The sequence below is a fragment of the Larimichthys crocea genome, chromosome XVII (assembly GCF_000972845.2).
Source record: "Larimichthys crocea isolate SSNF chromosome XVII, L_crocea_2.0, whole genome shotgun sequence".
In the NCBI taxonomy this organism is placed as follows: domain Eukaryota; kingdom Metazoa; phylum Chordata; class Actinopteri; family Sciaenidae; genus Larimichthys; species Larimichthys crocea.
In genome coordinates, this window is record NC_040027.1 from 4,058,567 (window position 1) to 4,081,181 (window position 22,615).

The 22,615-nt window shown below is 40.3% G+C and overlaps 1 protein-coding gene across 1 annotated transcript; it reads left to right on the forward strand.

Annotated features, from left to right (window-relative positions):
* The first annotated feature begins 2,757 nt into the window (after window positions 1-2,757).
* wdfy2 (WD repeat and FYVE domain containing 2) lies at window positions 2,758-22,186 on the forward strand. The gene is made up of 12 exons (XM_019270821.2): window positions 2,758-3,103; window positions 4,868-4,935; window positions 6,766-6,839; window positions 8,055-8,109; window positions 8,977-9,127; window positions 10,850-10,962; window positions 12,787-12,913; window positions 14,608-14,713; window positions 15,682-15,783; window positions 18,477-18,607; window positions 18,717-18,825; window positions 19,161-22,186. The coding sequence occupies exons 1-12, from the start codon at window positions 2,967-2,969 to the stop codon at window positions 19,188-19,190; spliced, it is 1,203 nt and encodes a 400-aa protein (XP_019126366.1). The 5' UTR covers window positions 2,758-2,966; the 3' UTR covers window positions 19,191-22,186.
* Window positions 22,187-22,615: the final 429 nt, after the last annotated feature.

The window sequence follows — 22,615 nt, forward strand, 5'->3', positions numbered from 1 at the left end:
TCAACATTTACTTCATCCTATACACGGGCGTGGGCTTACTGTGAAAGACAGCCCCTGAAAGACTGTAGAGACAAAACAAGAAGGCAAAGATGGACAGTATGTCAGAGAATAAGCGGTGACATATGAACCTATGGAGGCACACAGGAACTACTCGCTGACATTATGACACTTGGTTTTCACGTGATGACCAAATAAAGACAGTCCATTTTGAGAAACGAGCTGAAGGAAGAAGGAAGGTTTAGCTGAATAGTCCCTGCAAGGGATTGACATGCGCACGCACACGCACACACACACACACACACCCTGCAGCTCTAAGATGGCTATACTTTGTCTTTGTTTCCCAGTTCATGCACTGAGCTTCATCTCTGGTTTGTCAATAACACATTCAAAGTGTCTTATGCTGAAAAGATTTCTTAAAGTTATAGGCAGACTTGTGGTGTCAGTCTTAAACAAACATGTCGTCATGTGAGATCATATCTCAAACTGATCCCCAACATGCCACACACACACACACATCATCCTGGCTGATTTTGAGGATCCACCTCTTTAATGCCACATGTCACTCAGCCAGATATGCACGATTGTGTAATACAATTTACATAATCTAGCTCCTTGGGAAAATCATGTGGAAAATATCATCACTTCCGCACAAATAAGAGGAAACCACCCGCTTGCAAGCGATAGCAAAGGAGGAGGAAGAGGTCTACAACCTCTTGTTTGACACAGAGTTCTCGAGAGCGACACAACAGATCGATTTCCGGCGTGTCACTGACACGCTTTTCAGCGTAAAATCACGCAGAGGGGGCCGGCGGTGGGATCTGATCTCGGGGGCAAATGCGTACATCAGATGTATGGACACACACTGCACTGCCTGTGTGAACGCACTGATTCTATGATGTGCAGTGAGACAGTAAAGCAACTTTTCAGAATAAGATCTGACATATAAGACATGTGATCATTTTACAGTATGTGATGCAATGACATGAAACCAGCTACAAAACTGAAATGATATGTTAACACACCCTAAAACAAATAATCCAGTTATATAAGCAGCAAAATAAACTTCTGAACTGAAGTATAACGAGTACTTTATACTTTGACACAACAAGTACGTTCTATTTACAATGCTTCTGAACATACTCAGTCAAAATATAAGTTCCTTCACAGACCTTTATCACAGCAGCCAGTTTGACATGAAATAGTAGGTTAAGGTTACATTACGGTTCAGTTCCATTCAGGTCAAACAGAGTCAGGGAGCTGCTGTGCTGCATGTTGGCTCACTGGAAGGTCTCTGTGTTGCAATAAGTGGAACTGAACCTTCATTAGTATCATTGGAAACACCTGTTGACCCTACTGTTTGATGTCGAAATGGCTGCTGTGAAGAAGGTCTGTCAAAGTAAACTTTTGCATCAGAATTAGAAGTTATCCTCATCCTCAATATAATTGCTGTCTGTTATTTTGACAACTTTGTTTCCTTTTTTCGTTTACATGTTTTTACCTTACAAATTTATAGTTGTTCCATACTTATATTATCTGTATTACTGCGTTTTACTATTATTGCTACAAAAGCATTTACCTTAAACACGTCTCTTTTGTAATGTTTCATTCTTACTTTTACTTATCTCACTTGTTTCAGACTTTTATTCTGAAGTCAAGACAAATTGTGACCGGAAATAATTGTCCTTGTGTTTCGCGACTTTTTGTAAACAGTCTGCAACAAGAGCAACTTGAGACCTGTTCTGTTTTTTATATGATGTGTCACGCTGTTGTGTTTAACTTTACATGAACACATCGCCCTTAAACACCCGAAACGATAACACGTAATAAACTGCTGTTTCATGATTAAACTGATCAAAACATGTGACAGGCTTTTAGTATGAAAGTCATGACCGGAAGTGTGATGTTTTGTTGGTTAATGCTCTGTCAGACAACTTTACGGCTCCTGGACGTGACCCGCCCTACCCTACCTCTGATTGGTCAACACTCATTGCCCTCATTGGTTAAATAGTTTCGGGTCAAACATCATGATTATGATTGGTTAGTTAGAGCGAGAATATCAGGGTGGGCCAATCAGAGGCAGAGTAGGGCGGGATTTATAAATTCGGGGCTCGAGCAGTTAAATGTGTAAAGTTACCAAGAATAACCTAAAAAAGACTTCCGGTTTTCTGTCTTCAAAATACAATCACATAAAGCTACATACACAGGCTGCTTAAGGCTTCATTGAGTACAGTGAGTTGTGTACTTTTATAGCTGCTACTCTGTGACTTATACGTTTAATTAGTAACTCCACCATTAACCTACATTAGCAAATCCCATGCATCAGTACGTTTTGTTTTGATAGAATAATTGAGTAATGACATGTTTCTATTTAGTAATAATGCTATTACAAACGTTAGTAACCATGTGGCATGTCAAGTCATCATTTGAGGCCAGCAGTTAATAAAGTTCTTAATAAAAAGTAATGTTGACCAGTGCTGTTAGAAATGACAGAAGGGCTTTATTGAAAGGCATCAAGTTGATTTGTGGGAAATGTAGGATCCAGTCTTTTTCTAGTTGTACCAATACTAGGGAGTAAACATCAGGATGTATCAGCCTCTACTGTATGAAGTGACAACCATTCTTTAATGAAACATTAATTACAGCGTGTGTATTACCACAAAAACTAAATTTACTATGCAGAAAATGTTGTTTTTGATGGTACGTTTATTTTGAAAATATAGTTGTAAAAATTAGACAGGAAGTCTTATTTTGTCCGGAGGAAGTGCTTCGTGTCTGGCTGTAGGCGGTCGTGTGTGTGCGTGTTGTCAGCTGACTTGAAGCACCTCTGCAGCCGTCACAACACCGTGTGCTACCTGCTGACAGCGAGCTAGCACAGCCCCTATCCGAGGCTCTGCTGTCGGACCGGCTCGGGTTATGTTTCCCGGAGCCAGAACCGTAGACGGAGATTTGTGCACCACCACCAACACATGGCGGCCGAAATACAGCCCCAGCCGCAGGCTCGGAAGCCATGTCTGCTGAGCAAAATCGAGGCTTTCCAGGATGTTGTGAGCACGGCGGTCATCATCCCCAAGGAAGACGGCGTTATCAGCGTGTCCGAGGACAGGTAAGCGGCTGAAGCGTGAATGAAACACGCACATGTATATTTTATAACCGTCACCTGCTGTGCTCAGCACAGACATGTCCCCGCTGCCGCCTGTCATTGATCGAGCCCACCTGGTTTAACCATTGCACAGGCGGCTGTGCAGAAACAGTCTGAAGGTTTATGGCCAGAGAGAAACATCCATGAGTCAGCTGACACAGTCATTTGACCGCAATACATGCGGGTCACGACATTATGCTCTGATATGATGTCCTACCATTGACCATGCAGGTTCATGTCAGCAAACATGTATTTTTTTTTATCATATAACTGCTGGATGTAATGATTTTAATAGTAGCCATAGATCATCATCTACACAAAACGATATAGAAAATAGAAAGTGACTGCAGAAATAAAAATGTTTGATAAATAAGCACTAATGAGTTCCTCACCCCAAGGTGCAGGAACAAACAGGGCTGCTTCTTCCTTCACTCTTCAGGTTTGACAGTCGCCTGAGGCCGTGTGTGTGTGTGTGTGTGTGTGTGTGTGTGTGTGTGTGTGTTTTGACATGTGCAGGTAGCTGAGGCCTGTGCACGTTCAAAGGTTGTGTGTATACTTGTCACAGTCCTGCTGGTCCATTTCAGTTAGACGTCCAGCCATAACATTTTTAAGGGTAAACATGTTAAAACTCTGAGCTAACCATATGGTTGTTTGCCTTCTCAGCGACGTACAAGCTGGGCTTAGAGTAAGGGTGTCCAAGCTTTTTGATGCCAGGTGCCACATGAAGAGGAAAGAATGTAGTTCTGGCCCCCATTTGAGTCTTAAACTGACTGAGTTTGTTCTGTACACTTGGATCAGTAGTCAGATGTCATCCTGGACCGTGGTCTGCTCTTGTTCAGTGTGCTTCACTTGCATATATGTTTATAGAGAGAAACAAACTGAGCTGGTGGCAACCAGTCAGAGAGTATCATCACACCGCACCGCGTATCAACAAAGCAGAGTTGGGAAGTGTGTCGTCACTGATTGTCACCTGCAAAAGTTTGACAACAAATGATTTCATGTATGCATACGATATTCAACCCAAGCTCACCTTTTGTTCGTTGTATTCAGATTGCTCAGTTCCAGTAGTTCTTATTTAATTTTCAAGCTAAATTAATCCAGAGATTTTCGATGGGGTTCAAGTCAGATGACTGTGACAGCCACTCTAGAATCTTCCAGGACTTCTTCTGAAACTAAGCCTTGGTGGACTTTGAGGTACGCTTAGGATTATGGCCCTGTTGGAAGGTCCAATGACACTCAAGATTCAGCTTCCTTACAGATGGCATGACATTTCCTCCTAGTATTTCATGATTCTTGACTGAATCCATCTTGTCCTCCACACAGTGCCTGTTTCCAGTCTCCATAGGTCCCCATGTTCAAATGTCCAACTTCACAGCAGAGATAAACATGTTTACAGCCTGGTACAAAAAACAGTTTTGGTCTCTATAGCTATTTTTCCTGTTCATGACAACTGTACAGAGGGTGAACTTATATACAACTCACCTGTTTAAGTGATATTAAGGCTTAAAGTGCAGCCTGCCTCAGGTACGACGATGATCAACGTCTTGTCTTTTTATATTAGCTGGGAGGCGTAAGAAGCAGGACTGCCAACATGGCTGCGGCCAGAGCCACCACACTCTGAGCTTCAAAATGACTATTCTCCCAATACTGTCAGTGGTTACATCTCAGGTCCAGAAAGGGCTCTCCTTAATGCAGAGGATAAAATAATGTCATGGTTTCACCCCACAGGACGATTCGGATATGGCTGAAGAGAGACAGCGGCCAGTACTGGCCCAGTGTGTACCACACAATGTCATGTAAGTGTTCAAGCTTTTTTTTCCACATTTTTCCACATTTTGTTTTGAATGATCGTTCCGCTCAGTGCGTTTGTAACTTTCAGTCAGCAAAGAACAGTACAACTTCTACTTCTGTTGTTCATTCCTGTTTTTGCTCACTCTTCCTTCATGCTTGTGCTCATTCTGTTTGGGTGTCTCTGGTCACCATGACGCTCTTAATGAATCACACAGACTCAGCTTCTCAGAACGACATGAGGGTGTGGAGTTTAAACGTTCTGGAAAATAGATTGATAGGATCATCAGCTCTCCTCACTTCAGTACTGCAGTGCTGCACGTCTCTGACAGTTTGTCCTTGTTTCCCTTCACTTGTGCAACTGAAGGAAATCCCGTGCTACCATCAGCAAGATCTGAAAGTTTCAATATCTGAGCCAGAGACTGCAGTATATTAAACATTTTAGTTTACTCATGAAATCCTCTCTCGGTAATCACTACTTTGAGGATTTACAAAGGCAGTCATTTCAATTTGTTTTGACTTTTTAGCAGAACTGAGTCAAATTCGGACTGAATTTGTTTTGACTTTTTAGCAGAACTGAGTCAAATTCGGACTGAAATTACTTCAAACTTGATATCATATTGGTAGAATGTAGAGTTTTGATCAAGTTTTTCCACACATAAAATGCATCTGTGCATCTAAACTGCAGGGACTGTGGTCCCACGTTTATTATTCTTTTTGTTTCTTAAACCTCAGCCAACATACCCAGGAAATTGCGACAGCACATCGTGGTCCAACGGCGTTAGACAACAGAAACCCTCTCAGAATACAGACACTATACACACTCGTGATATTTGACCTTAAGCTGCTGATGCAAATGCAGTTGGCAGTTTAATGCTGTTCAAAAAACACGTTAGCAGAGTTCGTTTCCTTTTTATTCAAATATTGTTCAGATAAACAGGATGAGCAAAGACAACACTGATAAAGTCCTGAATGAGTAAAGCTGTGAACTTGCTGTGAGGCGACAGTGCTTACCACTGCACCAGTGTACCGCCCTTAATTTCAATATATCTTCCGCTATCTTTCATTTCTACTAATGAACACACTTTTTTTTTTTTGCAATGATGCCTCATATGCAGATTTCAAACACTTGTTAGAAATCTGCATATCTAAAGATTTAGGCAGAATATTTCACAGTTGAACAATAGACTCTGTTGTTGACATGAAATGACATCAGTGCACTGAAACAGTAAGCTTCAATGAAAATTTAGATTAAATTGGATATACTTTATTCATCCCACCATTCATCATTCTAAACTACTATTATACATCGACACACAAATAGAACATAATTCATAGATCTAAATTACTCCACGCATCTTTTTCTGCCTCATGTAAGACAACATATATCTGACATATGTCAGTAAATCAATATTTTATTTGGGCTCTGTGTTCTGTTTTTATTCCTTAAAGGGTCTAACTGATAATAATAACAATAATAATAATAATTGTCTAATACTGTGTACTGTCAAACTGTGATATTTTCTCAGATGGTTATTTTATCGTGAAAATCTCCATTGCAACAAGATATTCTGGTGTGTAGAAACTACTGTGACTTTTCTACAGCTCTCAGGGTCTTTCAGTGGATTGATCATGCTCAGATGTCATCACGTGACCAAAGTGTGGATCAACTGATCAAACTCTAACCACTGAGATATTAAATTGACCTTGAAATTAGATTTTTTTGTTTCAAAGGTCAGAAATAAACAAACACTAAAAGTATTGTGGCTATTGACTGAGACGCAGAACAGAACATAACATGCACACTAACAGACTGTTATTATTCTTTGTGTCTGTAGCGCAGTGCTCCTGTATGTCCTTCAACCCAGAGACCAGGAGGCTGTCTGTGGGGATGGACACTGGAAGTATCTGTGTAAGTCTCACTCTGCCCTCCGACCTGTCTGTCTCATTCCCTCAGCTCTTGCTGTTTCTGTAGTAATCACCTGACGGATACATGTCACCCCGGGCGGTCGTGTTTTTGTCAGCGTATTGGCAGGGAGATCTTGTGATCTATGTCATCCTAAAGTGGAATGCGGCTCTGATTGTATGTTGGCTGCTCTCCACTGCAGCAGGAATGTTTCTGGTGGAGTTTGTTTATCCATTTGAAACGAGAGCTTTGTGTGAGCTGTCACAGGAAAACCTCTGAAGTTAGTCTTTCCTCTCGTGTAAAGCTGTGTGCATTTACAGACTGAACAGAGGGATGGTCCCTGATTTGAATCTGAATTTTCACTGAGCTGATTCCCAGTAGATTTGCATGTGCGTGTCCAGTGCCTATAGCTACGCACTTTGAGTAAAACATTTGACCTGATGATGGCGCTCGACAAGAAGTCAGGAAGTCATTAGAATCCATCCTGAAGGGGCTGTGATCATTTTGAGTTTATTTCCCATCATGCACCTAGTGGAAATTTACTAGAAAAACCGTTGAACAATGGAGCAGAAACAAACGCTGTCCTTGTGTGTGCATTTCAAGGGCTGCAGAGATTTCTGTCCACTTTTTTCCCTCCTCCACTCGATCACGATACAGATGGGAGGACACGTCAAAGAGGCGCTCTTAGTTTCTCCTCCTTTTCAAGGAGAGAACCGAGACTTTGCGCTCTTGCGCCTCCTTGGAGTCCCCTCCATGTCTACTACTGTGCAGCCTGCTACCTGATGGTGCCAGAGGGAGCGCACAGAAACAGCTCTGACTGAGTATTATGACTACCTCGAGATGATGGAATCACATCACGACTCCTGCAAAACTTCCAGGATTTTATACTGAATTTTGAAATTTGTCTGCAGCAGTGGAATTGTTTGAGGCCAGCATTAAGTCGTTTAATTTTCTGACAAATAAATCTGACAGGAGTTGTTCTGAATTGAAAGATGCTGTCATTTTTACTGTCCAGTTTTTGTTTTGTTATAATGTAATAACATTTTAGGTAAGAGTCACGTTATTGTATGCATTTAAAGATTTGAACACATTTTATTTATTTATTTATTTATTTATTTATTTATTTATTTATTTATTTATTTATTTATTTTTTTATTTTTAGAGACCTTAGTCATTGACCTCGTCAGTGTGGACATTTATCTCTAACTTCCTGTCGTTTAGGAGTTCATCCTGTCAGAAGACTACAATAAGATGACCCCAGCACGCACTTACCAGGGTGAGACAGGAAGTGTGTGTGCGTTTGTGCGTCTGTGTGTGTGTCAGATAATGTCGCATGTGACTGGAAGAGAAGCGGAAGGGACGGTGACACACTGAGTTCATCTCATAATGCTACAATAAGACAGAAATCTACACATTTGTCTAATTTCAATAAATATTAACCTCTCTTTAGCCCCCAATAAAACTGCCTGATAGCTACAGACACTTAGTAATGTAACACTGACATCATAACTGCATGTGTGACATCGAGTGTATCTTTAAAACATGTAACTAACCTGTTCCTTGATGCTCATGGAATGGATTTAGTTTTTAAAAGCTGCCCCCCTTCTGCAACACTCACCATCTTATTTATTACTGTATATATTATTACACAGGCAATTCACTGCTCTGTGTACACTCTGTGTACTCAATGGTCTGACTCTCAGCCTGAGGAATGTTTGTTCTCTAGCAGTATTCATAATTCATTTCCTTTGAAGAAAACTCACTCAGAAATAACTGGACCTGAGCAACACTGATCGATCTCCACATGCCATATCTACATTAGATGTTTTTATTAGTGTATGAGTGCACATACAAACCTTGGGAAAATTGTTTCTTAGATGAATGTAGAATCATTTTTCTAGATATGTCATGTGCGGCTGTGTGTGTAGATCTAAAACATATCTATCTTTTTATTTGTTTGTTAGAAGGTGATGGTTGGACCATTTATCTTTAGCGTAGCACCATCCATAACCCTCATAACCCTAACCCACCATCTTTAACTGTAACTGTTAAATATGTTAATTAGACACTGTTTTACCATTTTTGACAACACCATTCTAAGATTTCCGTCATGTGTTATTTGTGTGTGTTTGTGTGCCTGCAGCCCATCAGGGCAGAGTGACAGTGGTGCTCTTTGTGTTGGAGATGGAGTGGCTTCTGAGCACCGGCCAGGACAAAAACTTCACCTGGCACTGCTCAGAGAGTGGCCAGCAGCTGGGGACGTATCGCACCACCGCCTGGGTTTCAGGACTACAGTATCCTTTAATCCTCCCTCGCTCCACCCTCCCTCCCCACCCCTCCTGCTCCTGTTTGTTGATTTGTCGCCTACTTGGCCCTTAGAGTGCGCTCAATGAACCTGACAGCTAAAGCTCCCTGCTAAATGGAGTGAAGTGGACGTAACCAAGCAGGATGTGACCAGCCATCTTTGCTGCTGGGGCCTGTGAAAAATCTCTTAATATGACAACACGGTCTATTTTAAGAACAGGGCAACATAAGACAGGGCAATTGAGATTAGCTTCCAGTTAGTTTGTACTTTTGGGAAAAGCTAACAATAGGCATCAGTCATGCTGTTGTCAAGGAAACGGTCTGAGTAGGTTTCTGTAATGGCAGGATGAAAGGCTGTGAGTGCTCAGCAGCAACACTGATCCATACCAATGAGGCCACGAGGCCTTTGGACTGTTGGTGTCCTTACATGCTAACCTGTGGACTGCTAGCCACAGTCAAGGAAATGTGATGAAGCCTATCATGCTCTCCATTTCAGTGTGTTCAAAAGATTCTGGCAACTTAAGGAAAGTTTATTGTTACACAATACATATTTGCACAACAACAATTTCCTTTCCAGAAGGAAACAGGCATTTTCTTTTGTCACTCTGGAAAAAAATAGTCCCTCATCAGCGATATCCATTTGGGAAAGGCCACACTGATGTTTTTACTTGTTTTTGCAGTCATCTGTCCTGATTTCTTTTTGCTTCTTTGTGTTTTTGCTTCTTTGATGCAAAGATTCCTGCTCCCTTGGATTTTCTTGTGCTAAACAATAAGCACGATCCACCATTGGTCTACATTTAACTTCTCAGACTTCTAACAAAACGAAAAACAGTTAGCCATTAGTACTTGACACTTCTTGCTCTTCTGTGTCACGCCCGTCTTCTTCTACTACTTTTCCTGCTAAGTCGGCAACGTAATGGCGAGACACGGTCTGCGACACCTTTTTGGCTATTGTATCTAACATGGCGGTGCAAGATGATGCATGATATGTATGCGACACGTGGTATATGTAGATAAAAAGGCTTATTTCAAGGTAATAACAACATAAGGATTCATTTTATAAGGTGTTTATATGTTACTGAAAACATAGTTACGCATATTATATTCCCTTTCGGACAATAAATCACTCTAAAAGTTACACACTGAACCTGGAAATCTGGTGTTATTTTAATAAAACACTCAGTTCACATATATACAGTAGTTAAAGTTTGATTGGGTTGGAGCAGGGAGGAGAAGACGGTGAAACACTGCTGCAGATCTTTAGATGCGTGTCCACCTAATCTGTGCTCACAGTAATGACACAGAATATCTAATCTCTGGTTCCCAGAGAGAGAACCAGAAGTGAAAACTCCACTTTCTGTAGGTTTGTATTGATTTTTTTTTTAACTGAAAGGATTTCGATTGGACAGCGTAATTAGGTTATTCCTTGTGCTCTTGTGTTTTTTCTCTTCTACAGTGCAGACAGTCTTGTAATGATCTTGGTGTGTAGTGACTTAACCAGGTCAGAGGAGGACTCTGACTAAATGGCCAGTGAAAGAGCGAAGAGTCTACCACTGACACACTGGAAGCTGTTTGCTGCCATGACAATGGCCGTTGTTGACTCAAATTCTATAGTTGTACAGGATTTTGCTTGTTTGCTCTGTGGTTTTGGTCCAATAACAGATAAAGATCCAAATGAATGCATCACGGTTTTACCTTAATTTAATCATCAGATTTGACGTGGAGACCAGACACGCCTTCGTAGGGGACCAGTCTGGTCAGGTGACCATCCTGAAGCTGGAGCAGGACAACTGCAGTCTGGTCACCACCTTCAAGGGACACACTGGTACATCACACATACACACTCACATATTAATCAATAAAATAATGAACCACTTGATCCGTATTGAAAGTGATAGTTAGTTGCGGCCCTAACTCTGGTGAATTCTTGCAGCCTATTTCTACAGTACATGAGCTACAATGAATATAAATCACCTAAATCGCCTTCTGCTACGTCTCTAAGCCCGGATCGTTTTTGCTTCTCTGCTTTTATGCACTCACAACTCCCACATCAATTAGTCTGTGAGAATGAACAAGTATATTTTCCTTGTGTGCCTTGTTGGCTGTTTGTTGTCTTTTGCTGGTATGAAACAGTGCAAATGTGAATACTGAATGCAAATCACAGAAACTAAAATTTTGTAATACCTGCGGTAATTATCAATAATACAATTTTAATGTAATCAATAACACCCAATAATTAAGCAATTACAGTGTGAACAGCATTTTTCAGGAGGAATTTTTTTTTCCTTTGATTTATTGAACCAGTTAAGAAGTGAGTTTAAGAGCTCTAAGTCCCTCATGTCTGAAATAAGATTAAGATAGATAGTTTTAGATTTAGAGGTTTTTAGATACAAACTTGATTTAAAGAATAAAGATGTCTGAAATGATTTTAAGGTGGATCCTGGAACAAAGATCTTTAATTTACCGAAAGGTTCTTTTGTCACATTCACGTTCCACAGCGGTGCCCCAGGGTTCAGTGCTGGGGCCCTTTCTCTTCGGTATTTACACCATCTCTAACCAATGACCAACTAACTTTCTTCACTCAAATTGCCTCAGTTGCCTGGTCATGCTGTTTTGCACTTTACAACATGGGAAAAACCAGGCCTTACCTAACTCAACATGTTAGTGATACAGGCTGTAGTCATCTCATGACAAAATTACTGTAACTCCCTCCTGACAGGCCTCCCAGCCTGCACAGTGAAACCCTTTCAGATGATCGTGAATGCGGCCTTAAATCAACCCAAAAGGTCACATGTTAACTCGCTGCTCATGGAGCTCCACTGGCTACCTGTAGCAGCCCACATTAAATTCAAATCACTAATGCTGACTACAAAACAGTCTCTGGTTCTGCACCCACCTACTTGAATGTCCTCATACAGACATATGTGACCTCCTCTAATGAACGACTCCTGGCTCTGCCACCCGTACACTCAGGACAATCCAAACTTTTCTCATCTGTTGTTCCCTGTTGGTGGAACGTCCTACCAGTTCCTACCAGATCAGGGGCGTCCCTCTCTACCTTCAAAAACCTCCTGAAGACCTCCAGCTCTTCAGAGAGGACCTCCTCTCCAACACTACCAACAACTGGACATGATAAATCTATCCCCCTCTACAACTAATACAGTACTTATTGCTGCACTAACATGTCCTTGTCACACTGTACCTTGATTGCCTCTCTTTTTGTAAGTTCACTTTGGATCAGCTAAATGTGAATGTCAGAGGACTGTTGAGGTTGACTGTTAATAATCATTTGCTCTCATTTAAATGATCAGAAAAACAGTAAAAAGAGACGACAGGGATACAGATGATATTTCCGATGAGTCATTCCATTCAGTCCAACAAATCAAATCAGCTACTGAAGAATTATTTAAACCAAATGAAACAAGTCTCATGAGAACCAGTGCATAACAGCCCCAGGGACACCAACCCATTTCCTAAATGTATCACTCTGGATGGCGTGATCAGCAGATCATAAATAATACTCATCCTCAGAGTTGTGGTGATATTTTGCACGCTGGCCTTGGCCTCATGGATGTCCTGGTGAACTGACCTTGTGACTTAACACTGATGTCTTTCTCATATATTTGTCTTTGTTTGTGTTTGTGTCCAGGTAATGTGACGGCTCTGTGTTGGGACCCGGTCCAGAGAGTGCTTTTCTCCGGCAGCTCGGACCACTCCATCATCATGTGGGACATCGGAGGACGGAAAGGCACTGCTATCGAACTGCAAGGACACAAGTAAGAGCCACAAACGTCCACTTCTGAACAAGGATGGGGATTTTATGCTGATACTTATCACTACTCTTATTGATACTACTCACCATAATTTGATGCAAAATACAACTAGCATAACTACCAAGTTAAATTGTTCTCTGAGTTGTTACTTTTAGCTGCATTTTTATTTAACTTATTAAGTGAGCCTACACTTTTGAATGTTTTACCCTGCTAGCTGTTTATGTCACTAGAACTAGTACTGGTTTAGTTCTGGACACTTGAATGTGTCTTTTTTATTCAGCTTGATGGACAACACTGCTAATTTGCAACTTCATGCTTCTCTGTTTCGTGCTAATAGACGTTATTGTCTTTTTCTGTGTAGAATTTAGTGTTTCATTAATTGTTACATGTTGGTCTCCTGTCTGATTTCACCTCCAGAGTAACTTTGAGTAAAAGTTTCAAAGACAGCCTCATTAGGACAGGCCTAACAGCATTTGACAACACTTTAAACACACATCTGAACTGAATGTCGTCAGATGAACAGAAAAGCTACAGAGAGATGCTAGTAATGTAACATATAATGTGATACACTGTTTCAAAAAAATCAGATCAGTTGAATGAATCTTTAAAGAGTGAGAAATGGGCAGTTTAAAGCTGCTGAAGAGATTGTTCTCATGTCGCAGCAGTCTGTACTGTAAAAAAAAGTCTTTGATGACAGAAATTTAAAATCTAAAGTCTCTCTAACTTCTGATAATCTGATTAAAGCAAACTGTTCACAGTATCATTGTCTATCCAAAGACATAAAATGGTGAGTGAGCTCTGCTTTTTTTCCTTCCTCATAACAGCCCTGTCATGTTTGAATAGAGCCCTTCCAGAAAAACAAAACATAACATAACAAATATGCCCTTTGCAGTCTTTGCAATGTAAATGTTACAGATATTTTCAGACATGACAGGAACCTTTCATAGGAAGAGCAACAATACGTTTAGCACCTGGTGAGAGAGAAGAGCGATGGCACTGCTGGAGAACGACACTAAGTTTAAAAGAATGGTAGGAGAAGAAGTTCATTAACTTAATTAACTAATTGATTGTGAACATGAGGGACTCCTGCCCCAGTCTCACCAATTACTCCCTTCAGAAGTCAGAGAGTGTATAAAGTGGCTAATCCTTGTCCAACAGTGTCCATTCAGCCAGCTGAGGTTAGGTAAGGATTTACTGACACATTTCTTAATAAGCACACATAGAGACTAGCTCATCCAAGTAAATGTGATTAGAATGTATTGAACCATAAATTCAGGTTGACTTTCCAAAACAAAACAAAATTAAATGTACAGTTCAGAATTATACCAAGTGTGCGTAAAGAGATAAGAGATACGATTTCTGCCCTTTCTGTATTAAAACATTGTGAAACTGAATATCTTTCAGTTTTGGACTATAGGTCAGACAAAACAGTGATTTGAACACGTCCTCTTGGCCTTTAGGAACATAGGATTTTTTTCCAGTATTTTCTGACACTCAAGAGATTCATCAAGAAAATAACTGGTAATCAACAATAAAAATGGTTGGCATCTGCATGTGTGGTTCCCACCATGTACATGTGCAGCTTAGTAAGAATGCTGATGTTTCTTCTTTTTTTTTAACAGAAGAATAAATCGGGTGCTAATATAATCAAACCGCTCATGTTCATGTACATGTTTGTGTGTGTGTGCTCCCCACAGTGACAAGGTTCAGGGCTTGTGCTACGCCTCACACACTCGCCAGCTCATCTCCTGCAGCTCAGATGGAGGCATCGTCATCTGGAACATGGATGTAACACGACAAGAGGTGAGAGGGAGAGAGATGAAGAAGAGGAGGCAGCAGACTGAGGGAGTGTGACATCAATCCAACACACAAACACACATTCATACTCAATCTGTGAACATATTGTGAAGAAAAATATGCATGTGTACCATGTGATCTCATGCCCATTTACACACGTGCACATACAGTGATAGAGATCAGTGTGTTGGATAAAATTGCTGATGTTTGCACTCCCTCCTACTCGAGAATAAATCATCTTTGCAGATCCATGAAAGGTCACCAGATTAGCCGTATGGTCTTTGATTTTCTCTCACACAGTCTACCTTCAGCCTTGCGTCCTCTCCTCTTCCTCTGCGCACACAGTTAGTAAAGCCTTGATTGCTTCTTAATTTACCCAGAGTCACTTTTTTCACTATTTTGCTTAGCGTCTCATGTTGTCTCTGTTATTTGGCTCAAATTCTCAATTATGTTTGCATATCCTTTTAATAGTTTCTTGATTTATTTCGTCCATCCACCCACATCATTTTCCATGACCGCCCTTATCCTTGTCGGCAGGAGCCGAGCTAGATGTTCAGCATTTTGGGAAGTTTTCTGATTTGCTTTCGTAGTGAGAATGAGATGATGCGATTGATACTACTCTCATGTCTGTGATACAGATAAATACAGAGCTAGATCAAAACTCAAGTAATAGTTCCAATGTTACTCCTTCTATACCCTTTTATAACTATAATCTGCCTGTAAATGAGACAGCTGAGTCAGGCAGGCATACAGTTAATATTAAGATTTTCATCTCTCTCTTTGAAAGAAAGCAAAAATGATGAAGTATTCCTTGAATTGCTCTTTTATTTATACTGTATAGAGCTAATGAACATGCTCTACTATGATATGTTGTATTTTCTAGCAAAAATGCTTTACACTGCACCGGTTTGAAGAATGAAAAACCATAATTGGAAAAGGGGGAATCTAAAATATGTAAAAATGTGTTTGCACAGACTCCAGAATGGCTGGACAGTGACTCCTGTCAGAAGTGTGAGCAGCCTTTCTTCTGGAACTTCAAACAGATGTGGGACAGTAAGAAAATCGGCCTACGACAGGTACTGTACACCTCCATTCCTCATGTTCTTTTATTTACTTCACTTTTATATGAAATGTTCCATGACTATAAATCAAACATAAAAAATATCACAGCGTAGACATCAGGTACTAGATTCAGTGGAGTGTTCGTTTGGACGACAACGAGCTATAAATATATCTTTAAAATAAAAACTATGACAAAATGTTTTGTTTTTGTGGATGAGACTAAGATATTAGTGGTAGGCTGTCTGACATTCAAAAAAATGAATATTTTCCCCCAATAAATAAACAAGCAATAAAACGTTGGTATAGTTACTGGTTATGAGAGCCATTCAGCGCCGCCCATCCCACAAAATATCAGTTCATCAACAACCCAAACCCAGCCGACCTGTAACTGAAACTTTATGCATTATTATAGCACAGTTGTCAGGACAGAGTGCTGCGACGCTCTCCAAGGGACTGATCCTGCTGCTGGGAGCAGCTAGAGGCTGTTCAGAGCACCCATAGGGCTACAGTCATGGGAAGATCTCATCTAAATTAACAAGATACATGTTCCAAATGTGTTTTTCATTGTTGGATAGCAGCAAAACAAGCAGCCTTTTTAAAGACATGACTCTTCTCTCTCACACACATACACACACAGTGCACACATATGCTGAAGAGAAAAAAGATAAAACATTTTGACTAAAGGTTGAGTAAAGTGTGACAACCTCATTAAATAAAACTGGACTAAAACTAGCCTAAAATTATTAAATGTGACTATGACTGCTAAGCATTTTAGTCTAAAGACTAGAGATTAAATCTAAATAGCTGCTAAAATTACCCATTACCCAACTCCACCACACCCATTCAAGATAACAGGAACAACTCTTCACTGCTACTCTAAACATCCTGTGACTGTTTGATTGTCTTGTTCTCAAGAACAGCTTTATGCTGTTGTTACTCATTTCAGCTGTGTGTGTGTGTGTGTGTGTGTGTGTGTGTGTGTGTGTGTGTGTGTGTGTGTGTGTGTGTGTGTGTGTGTGTGTGTGTGAGAGAGAGAAAGGGATCTGCAGTTTATGGATGCAGTAATGTCTTTTGACAGCACAGCAATCTTCAGGGACATTCTGTAGCAAGAATGAAAGCAACACTACAGTGTGTTGCTGTTTCCTGAGATGAAGTCCATGTTTCTGTTTCATTTGCTCATAAAAAGGAATAAAAAGCCAAATACAACAGAGGGTGTACGACTCCCCTCTACAATAGACAAAATGGAGGAGGCTGAGATTATATTTTTATTGCTATATGGGAACAAACAGAAACAATAATAAATAAACAACAATATCTAGTTTACTAAAAACTAGTCTGGTGTTGGTGCAGTGCCATTGAATGTGACTTGACAAAATCCAAAATAACGTTAACATCAGTGACTTCACATGAACTCTTGCCTTTTGACTCCTTGATTCCATCCGTTCCATAGCATGGTAATTTACACAGATTCTTAGTAAGATAGTGTTAAGCTAATTTAAGATTTAACTACTCACTGGCCACTTCATTAACTAATTCAAGTTAGCTAAATAGCTAAACACTAACTAAATATACACCAATCCTTAGTTAGCTAGGGATATGCTAGCTATGGCTGAGGGCTCCGTCCCATGCTGTTTCATTGAGGCCTTTTTCTGTTGCATTTCCAACTATTGCTTGCCAATAGAATACAAGGTTGCAACTAAAACACACAACAGAGCCCCATACACACTACTGTACTTGTAAAACAAAAACAAAAAAGAGAGTCCATCGAAATCTAAAGGTCACAGGTCAGAGAAGAACTCAACTACCAAAGCAAAGTCTTTTTTCATTTTGGTTTTCAGTGCAGCATGCTCAGGTGCTGTTGCTGCAAACCTTTAAATGCATGTAGCTTGCTTGGCTGCTCATTTCTTCAGCAAACATGAAGAGCATATTTCTCTGGGGGAGTCTCTGATGTGGGTTCATATTCCCAAAATGGCATTAAAGGGTTAACATTATTAGGTAAGATAATGATAAAAAATACATGTAAATTTTATAGTTATGATCATGACTGATGTTGGTCAAAAGATGTAATGCAGTGAAAGTGAAAAAAATATATATTCATACATTTTTTTTGCATGAAAGGGTGATCCACATTCATTTTCTGAAGGGGAGCACGAGGGTTAAACTTAAGATCCAGTACAACAGCTCGATTTAATGCATTCCAGTTCAACACCACTGCAATAATAAACATATAGTTCAATTAATACCTCTGAACTTATAGCAGAGTTGTTGTACAATAAAATATGATCCAATACAAGACTTGTATTACAAGTGTATCTAATGAAGTGGCCAAAGAGTGTATGTCACATTTGTCTTACAACCATCTCCAAAATTTGGTTGTTTTCATCATAGATGAGCTAGCACATAGCATATCAAAGCGTGCAAGGTACTGACTGAGGCTTGCTCATTGGAGCACGGAATGCAAAAGGACGGGACTTTAGGTCAGTGGCAACAATGGAATAACACCACATAAGGTACACCTTTAAATGTTGCTTAGGAATGTATAATGACATATTTAGGATTTGAAACAAAGCTCAGGACTTGGACTTAATTTGGAACTGGTTGGTCTCTAGTCAGGACTCAAGAGTCGGCCCACCTGTGCCTCCTCCTTGTAAGAAATTAAACTTTCTCATCAAAGCTGACATGTTGAAGTCCTCCTGTAATTCCTCAGCACCACTGCAGGAAGTGTGGCCAGGCGGTGTGCGGCAAATGTTCGTCCAAACGCTCCACCATCCCCCTCATGGGCTTCGAATTCGAGGTGCGTGTGTGTGACAGCTGCCACGAGTCCATCACTGACGAGGAGTGAGTAACAATCAGCCTCTGTTGTCGCCATATACTGTCCCTTTGTGCTCTCTGCTTCCCTGGACTGCTCGCACTGTAAAGTAACCGGTGTTCCCTTTGTGTCCTCTAGTCGAGCGCCCACAGCCACCTTCCACGACAGCAAGCACAGCATTGTTTACATGCACTATGAGCCCACCACTGGAAATCTGCTCACCTCTGGCACTGACAAGGTTATCAAGGTCTGGATGGGAACAAACAGTATCTGTTGTATTCATGAGTCTCAGATAAGACATGCAGGCACACACAGTAATTGAATGGGGTCAGTGTGTAGCATGGAGAGGTTTTTACTCTGCCAAGAAGGTTAGGTTTGTTTTTTGTCTATTATTTATCATGATTAAACTGTTTGGGGGGTGCATGTATCCTGTTATGTTTGAGTACCTGTCAGACCAGCTTGCTTTGTGTCAAATAGTTTGTGGTGTTGCTGAAACACAAATTCAGAGTCAGTGTCTCTTTAGTAGCTAGTCGATGTCTGTCTCTGATTATGAAACTCATTGTGTCTTGTGTTTATCTGCAGCTATGGGACATGACTCCTGTGGTGTCCTGAGGTCTGTGGGCGACCAGCGGTCAGCAGGAAGCTCCATTCACCAAACTGTGATGGTCTCACAGCGGCAGCCGCAGTTGGAAGAAGAAGGGAGAAGCTTATCCAACAATATCGATGTCATCTGGATAATATTTAACAGTTTTTCAACAACAAGCAGTGGCTGTTGCACGTTCACAGTGAGGACACTGCAGGTCAGTGAAGCCTGACAACAGGACAGGCCTTGGTTGACACAAGGTTACAGACAGTTGTGGGTGTTTGTTTGTGGGGAATCTCGTGTTGACTAAATGTCCATGCATTCCTGCTGATTTCAGACTGGAAACTTACAAAACAGTAAGTGAAACATTTCTGCACGTCAAACCCAAGCATTACATTCTGTTTTTTTTTTTACATGTGAAGCGTATCAAGGAACTAACTCATAACCTAAACACTGACTGATGTTTAGCAGGCTCTAAATCCTCCACAAGAGGAAGCCATTTGTTCAGTTCTACATCTGCCAACCTGCACCACCTACTGGAAAAGAAAGAAACTGCAGCAGCAACAGTTTAGACTTCCAGATGTTAGACGTACTGAGCAATAGTTGACACGTGCCACGTACAGGCAACAGTTTTTCCCTTGTGTGGTTTAAATTTAAAACTTGACTGCTTGTTTGATAAAATATGTGTGAACATCACTGTGTCCAATCTTCACTTCTTACTAAACCTTAACCCCATCTAATACAGCACTTTTGTTTGTGATGCTGTGGAAGTGATATCAGTAAGGCTAATTAACAGAACCACCACCACCTTTTAATGCAGTGCAATTCAACAGAAGCACAAACTGCATCCTCCAAAATGAAGCTTCTCCTCCTCCTGTGGTGAGTTGATTCAGCTCGTCTTTAAAGAGCTCGAACAAAAACTGAACATTATCATTATCATATTTCACATACAACTGATGCGCTAGACTACATAGGTTTTATCAGGGGGTGGTAGCCCCCTTTCCTACAAATAAACGTGTGTTGTTATTTCAATAACTTTTAAAGTTTACATTTTAGCACCAAGTGTAGTTAGCTAAAAATATTGACTTTAATATTAATTTTTCATTCTATTCAATTATTGATTATTTTTTATTTTATAACTTATTTTTATTACTAAACATTTTTTCCTTTGGACAAATAACTAGTCAAGCAGTCATGAAAAGAAAAGACAATACAAACAGGCACAACGGCAGCTGTTCTAAAAATCTGCAGTTGTAATTCATTGCCTGCAGGTGGCACTAGTGTCAACACTGTAGAAGCTGTTGCAGGCCCTGCCTGTAGATGGTGCTCACGAGCATATCGACAGTCTGTCTGCAGCTCTTGAGTCCTGTTACTGTTGCAGGTCGATCCTGGTTCCAGGTTCTTCACGTCGTCACTCACACTGTGTGTTCTTGTTATCATGACCCAAGAGGCAAAGAAACCATCTTCTCCTTTCTTGATATAACTGATATCAGTAACATCTGATTGGACTTGATAGTATTTCAACCAAACTGTTCATGAAGTCCCTGGATGTTACAAAAGAAGCTTTTCTGTTCAGACTGTTGTACCTCATATCAACCACTATAGGACTTCAGTGAAACCACCCAAATCCACATCTAAAGTTATATCAGAGGGTTGTGGAAGGCCACAAATGTAGAAAAGCAATTTTGTAATTGTACTTTTGGTTGTACTATGCTCACAGCGGGCCAGACGAGTACACCAAACTGTGCGGTATCTGGATACCCATGTGGGGTTTCAATGCACCCAGTCCACTGAGTGTTACGGGAAAAAGTGGATATCAAGCAAACCTCTTAACCTCATGATTACAAACTCCTGCTGTGCAGCGGAATGTTGTTCCAACCCACAGGACTTCATTTTAAACTCTATTACAGATTCTAAAGTTTCCAAAGACACTAAATATGTCAGGCTAAGGTTTGGATAAATGTGTATAAATCAAACCCAGCCTTTGATCTAAATGTTACACTCTTTTGTATCTTCATATGTATTAAATCTGCGATACTTGTAAGTGGAAAATGAAAGGTTTCACTGGATTTTATTATAAACCCTTGTCATGATACTCTGAAGTACACACAGTGTGTGCGGTGATCCACTGAAGTGCAGAGCACACCCTCAGATCAGGTTCTCTAAATGAAGAAATCAGACCGTTTGCTTACCCTTGTATCTTCTCTTCTGTCGGCTGCCTGAGGTTATTTATTATTTCAAAACTTGTTTTAATGTTTCTGACGTGCAAACACACACATCATGGAGCTCATCAGTGGCAGCACATACACATACATGTATGAGGACTGAAATTTAAATAATGAACAACGGTTGCTTTGATTTTGTTCTCATCGTCACATAGGTCACAATACTGTAAAACTGGCTTTTATGTCAATGCACTGGAATCAAGAAAAGAAAATATGAATTTGTTTGTGATGATCATGTTTGTGCTTTAATGTAATATAATCAGGTGGTAACCAAGGTTAATCCTTCTATTGTTCAAACCCCAAAGATGTTTCATGTTTAGATAAAAAATTAGTTTGTGTTCAAAACTTCTCAGCCTGACTGTTGATGAAACGTTTGTCTGCACTCTGACAGCTACTCATGAAGGTACATTAACAGTAGCTGTTTACTCATGAATGTGAGCCTGTGGGTACTAACACATCAAAGGACAATGCCAGTGTGTACATACAGTTTCAAATGCAGTGTACAGTTTTAGGTTTTTAGGGTGTATTTCTCACATACCTGTGATCATGTAAAATGTATGTGATTAAAAGGTAAAAATGTGCAAACTGGTTTAGTCCTTTTAAATGTAAGAAAGAGCCAGACTACACAGGACATAATTATATTAAATCAACACCTAAACTTGTGTTTGACAGATTATATTCATCTGAGGCCAGTGGTTTGTTTTTTCTGTTAACAGACATTGTTGTGTGTTTCAGTGTGTCCGTTAATGTAACCATGTATGTGTGAGTGACTTATTAAAAGAGCAGGTTCACCTACCTGACTTATTGTGAGTCTGTTTGTTGTTTTGTTGATAACGTCACAATGATTCATTAAGATCTTTCCAGAAATAACTTTTTGTCTGTGTTTTGTGCTGCAAATCTTTCAAGTTTCAACTTCTTCAAGGATCATCTTAAAACAAGTTGGGAGTTAGGAGATATGTTATGAATGTGGAGATGAAGTCAGTCACTCTTCTTCTTCTTGAGTTCAGTGGGAGTTCAGAATTAGTTTTAAAGCTGGCGACTAGGAAAGCAGAACATCGAAGTGCTGTTGATGGAGGCTGAACTCTTATCAACAGGCAACTGAATTCATTCAGGATTGTTTTGAACTGCCCTTTTTTACAGCAGCCATTTTGACATGGCATAGTATGTAAACACGTGTTAATATATCAGTTACTTAATTTTACTTTGTTTTGGCAGTTTTCAAACATTAA

Excerpts from the sequence above, each read along its gene's own strand:
- wdfy2 (XM_019270821.2), top strand. The coding sequence starts at position 2,967 with ATGGCGGCCGAAATACAGCCCCAGCCGCAGGCTCGGAAGCCATGTCTG. Across the intron at positions 14,714-15,681 it reads TGGATGTAACACGACAAGAG|ACTCCAGAATGGCTGGACAG; the intron begins GTGAGAGGGAGA and ends GTGTTTGCACAG. Across the intron at positions 15,784-18,476 it reads AGAAAATCGGCCTACGACAG|CACCACTGCAGGAAGTGTGG; the intron begins GTACTGTACACC and ends GTAATTCCTCAG.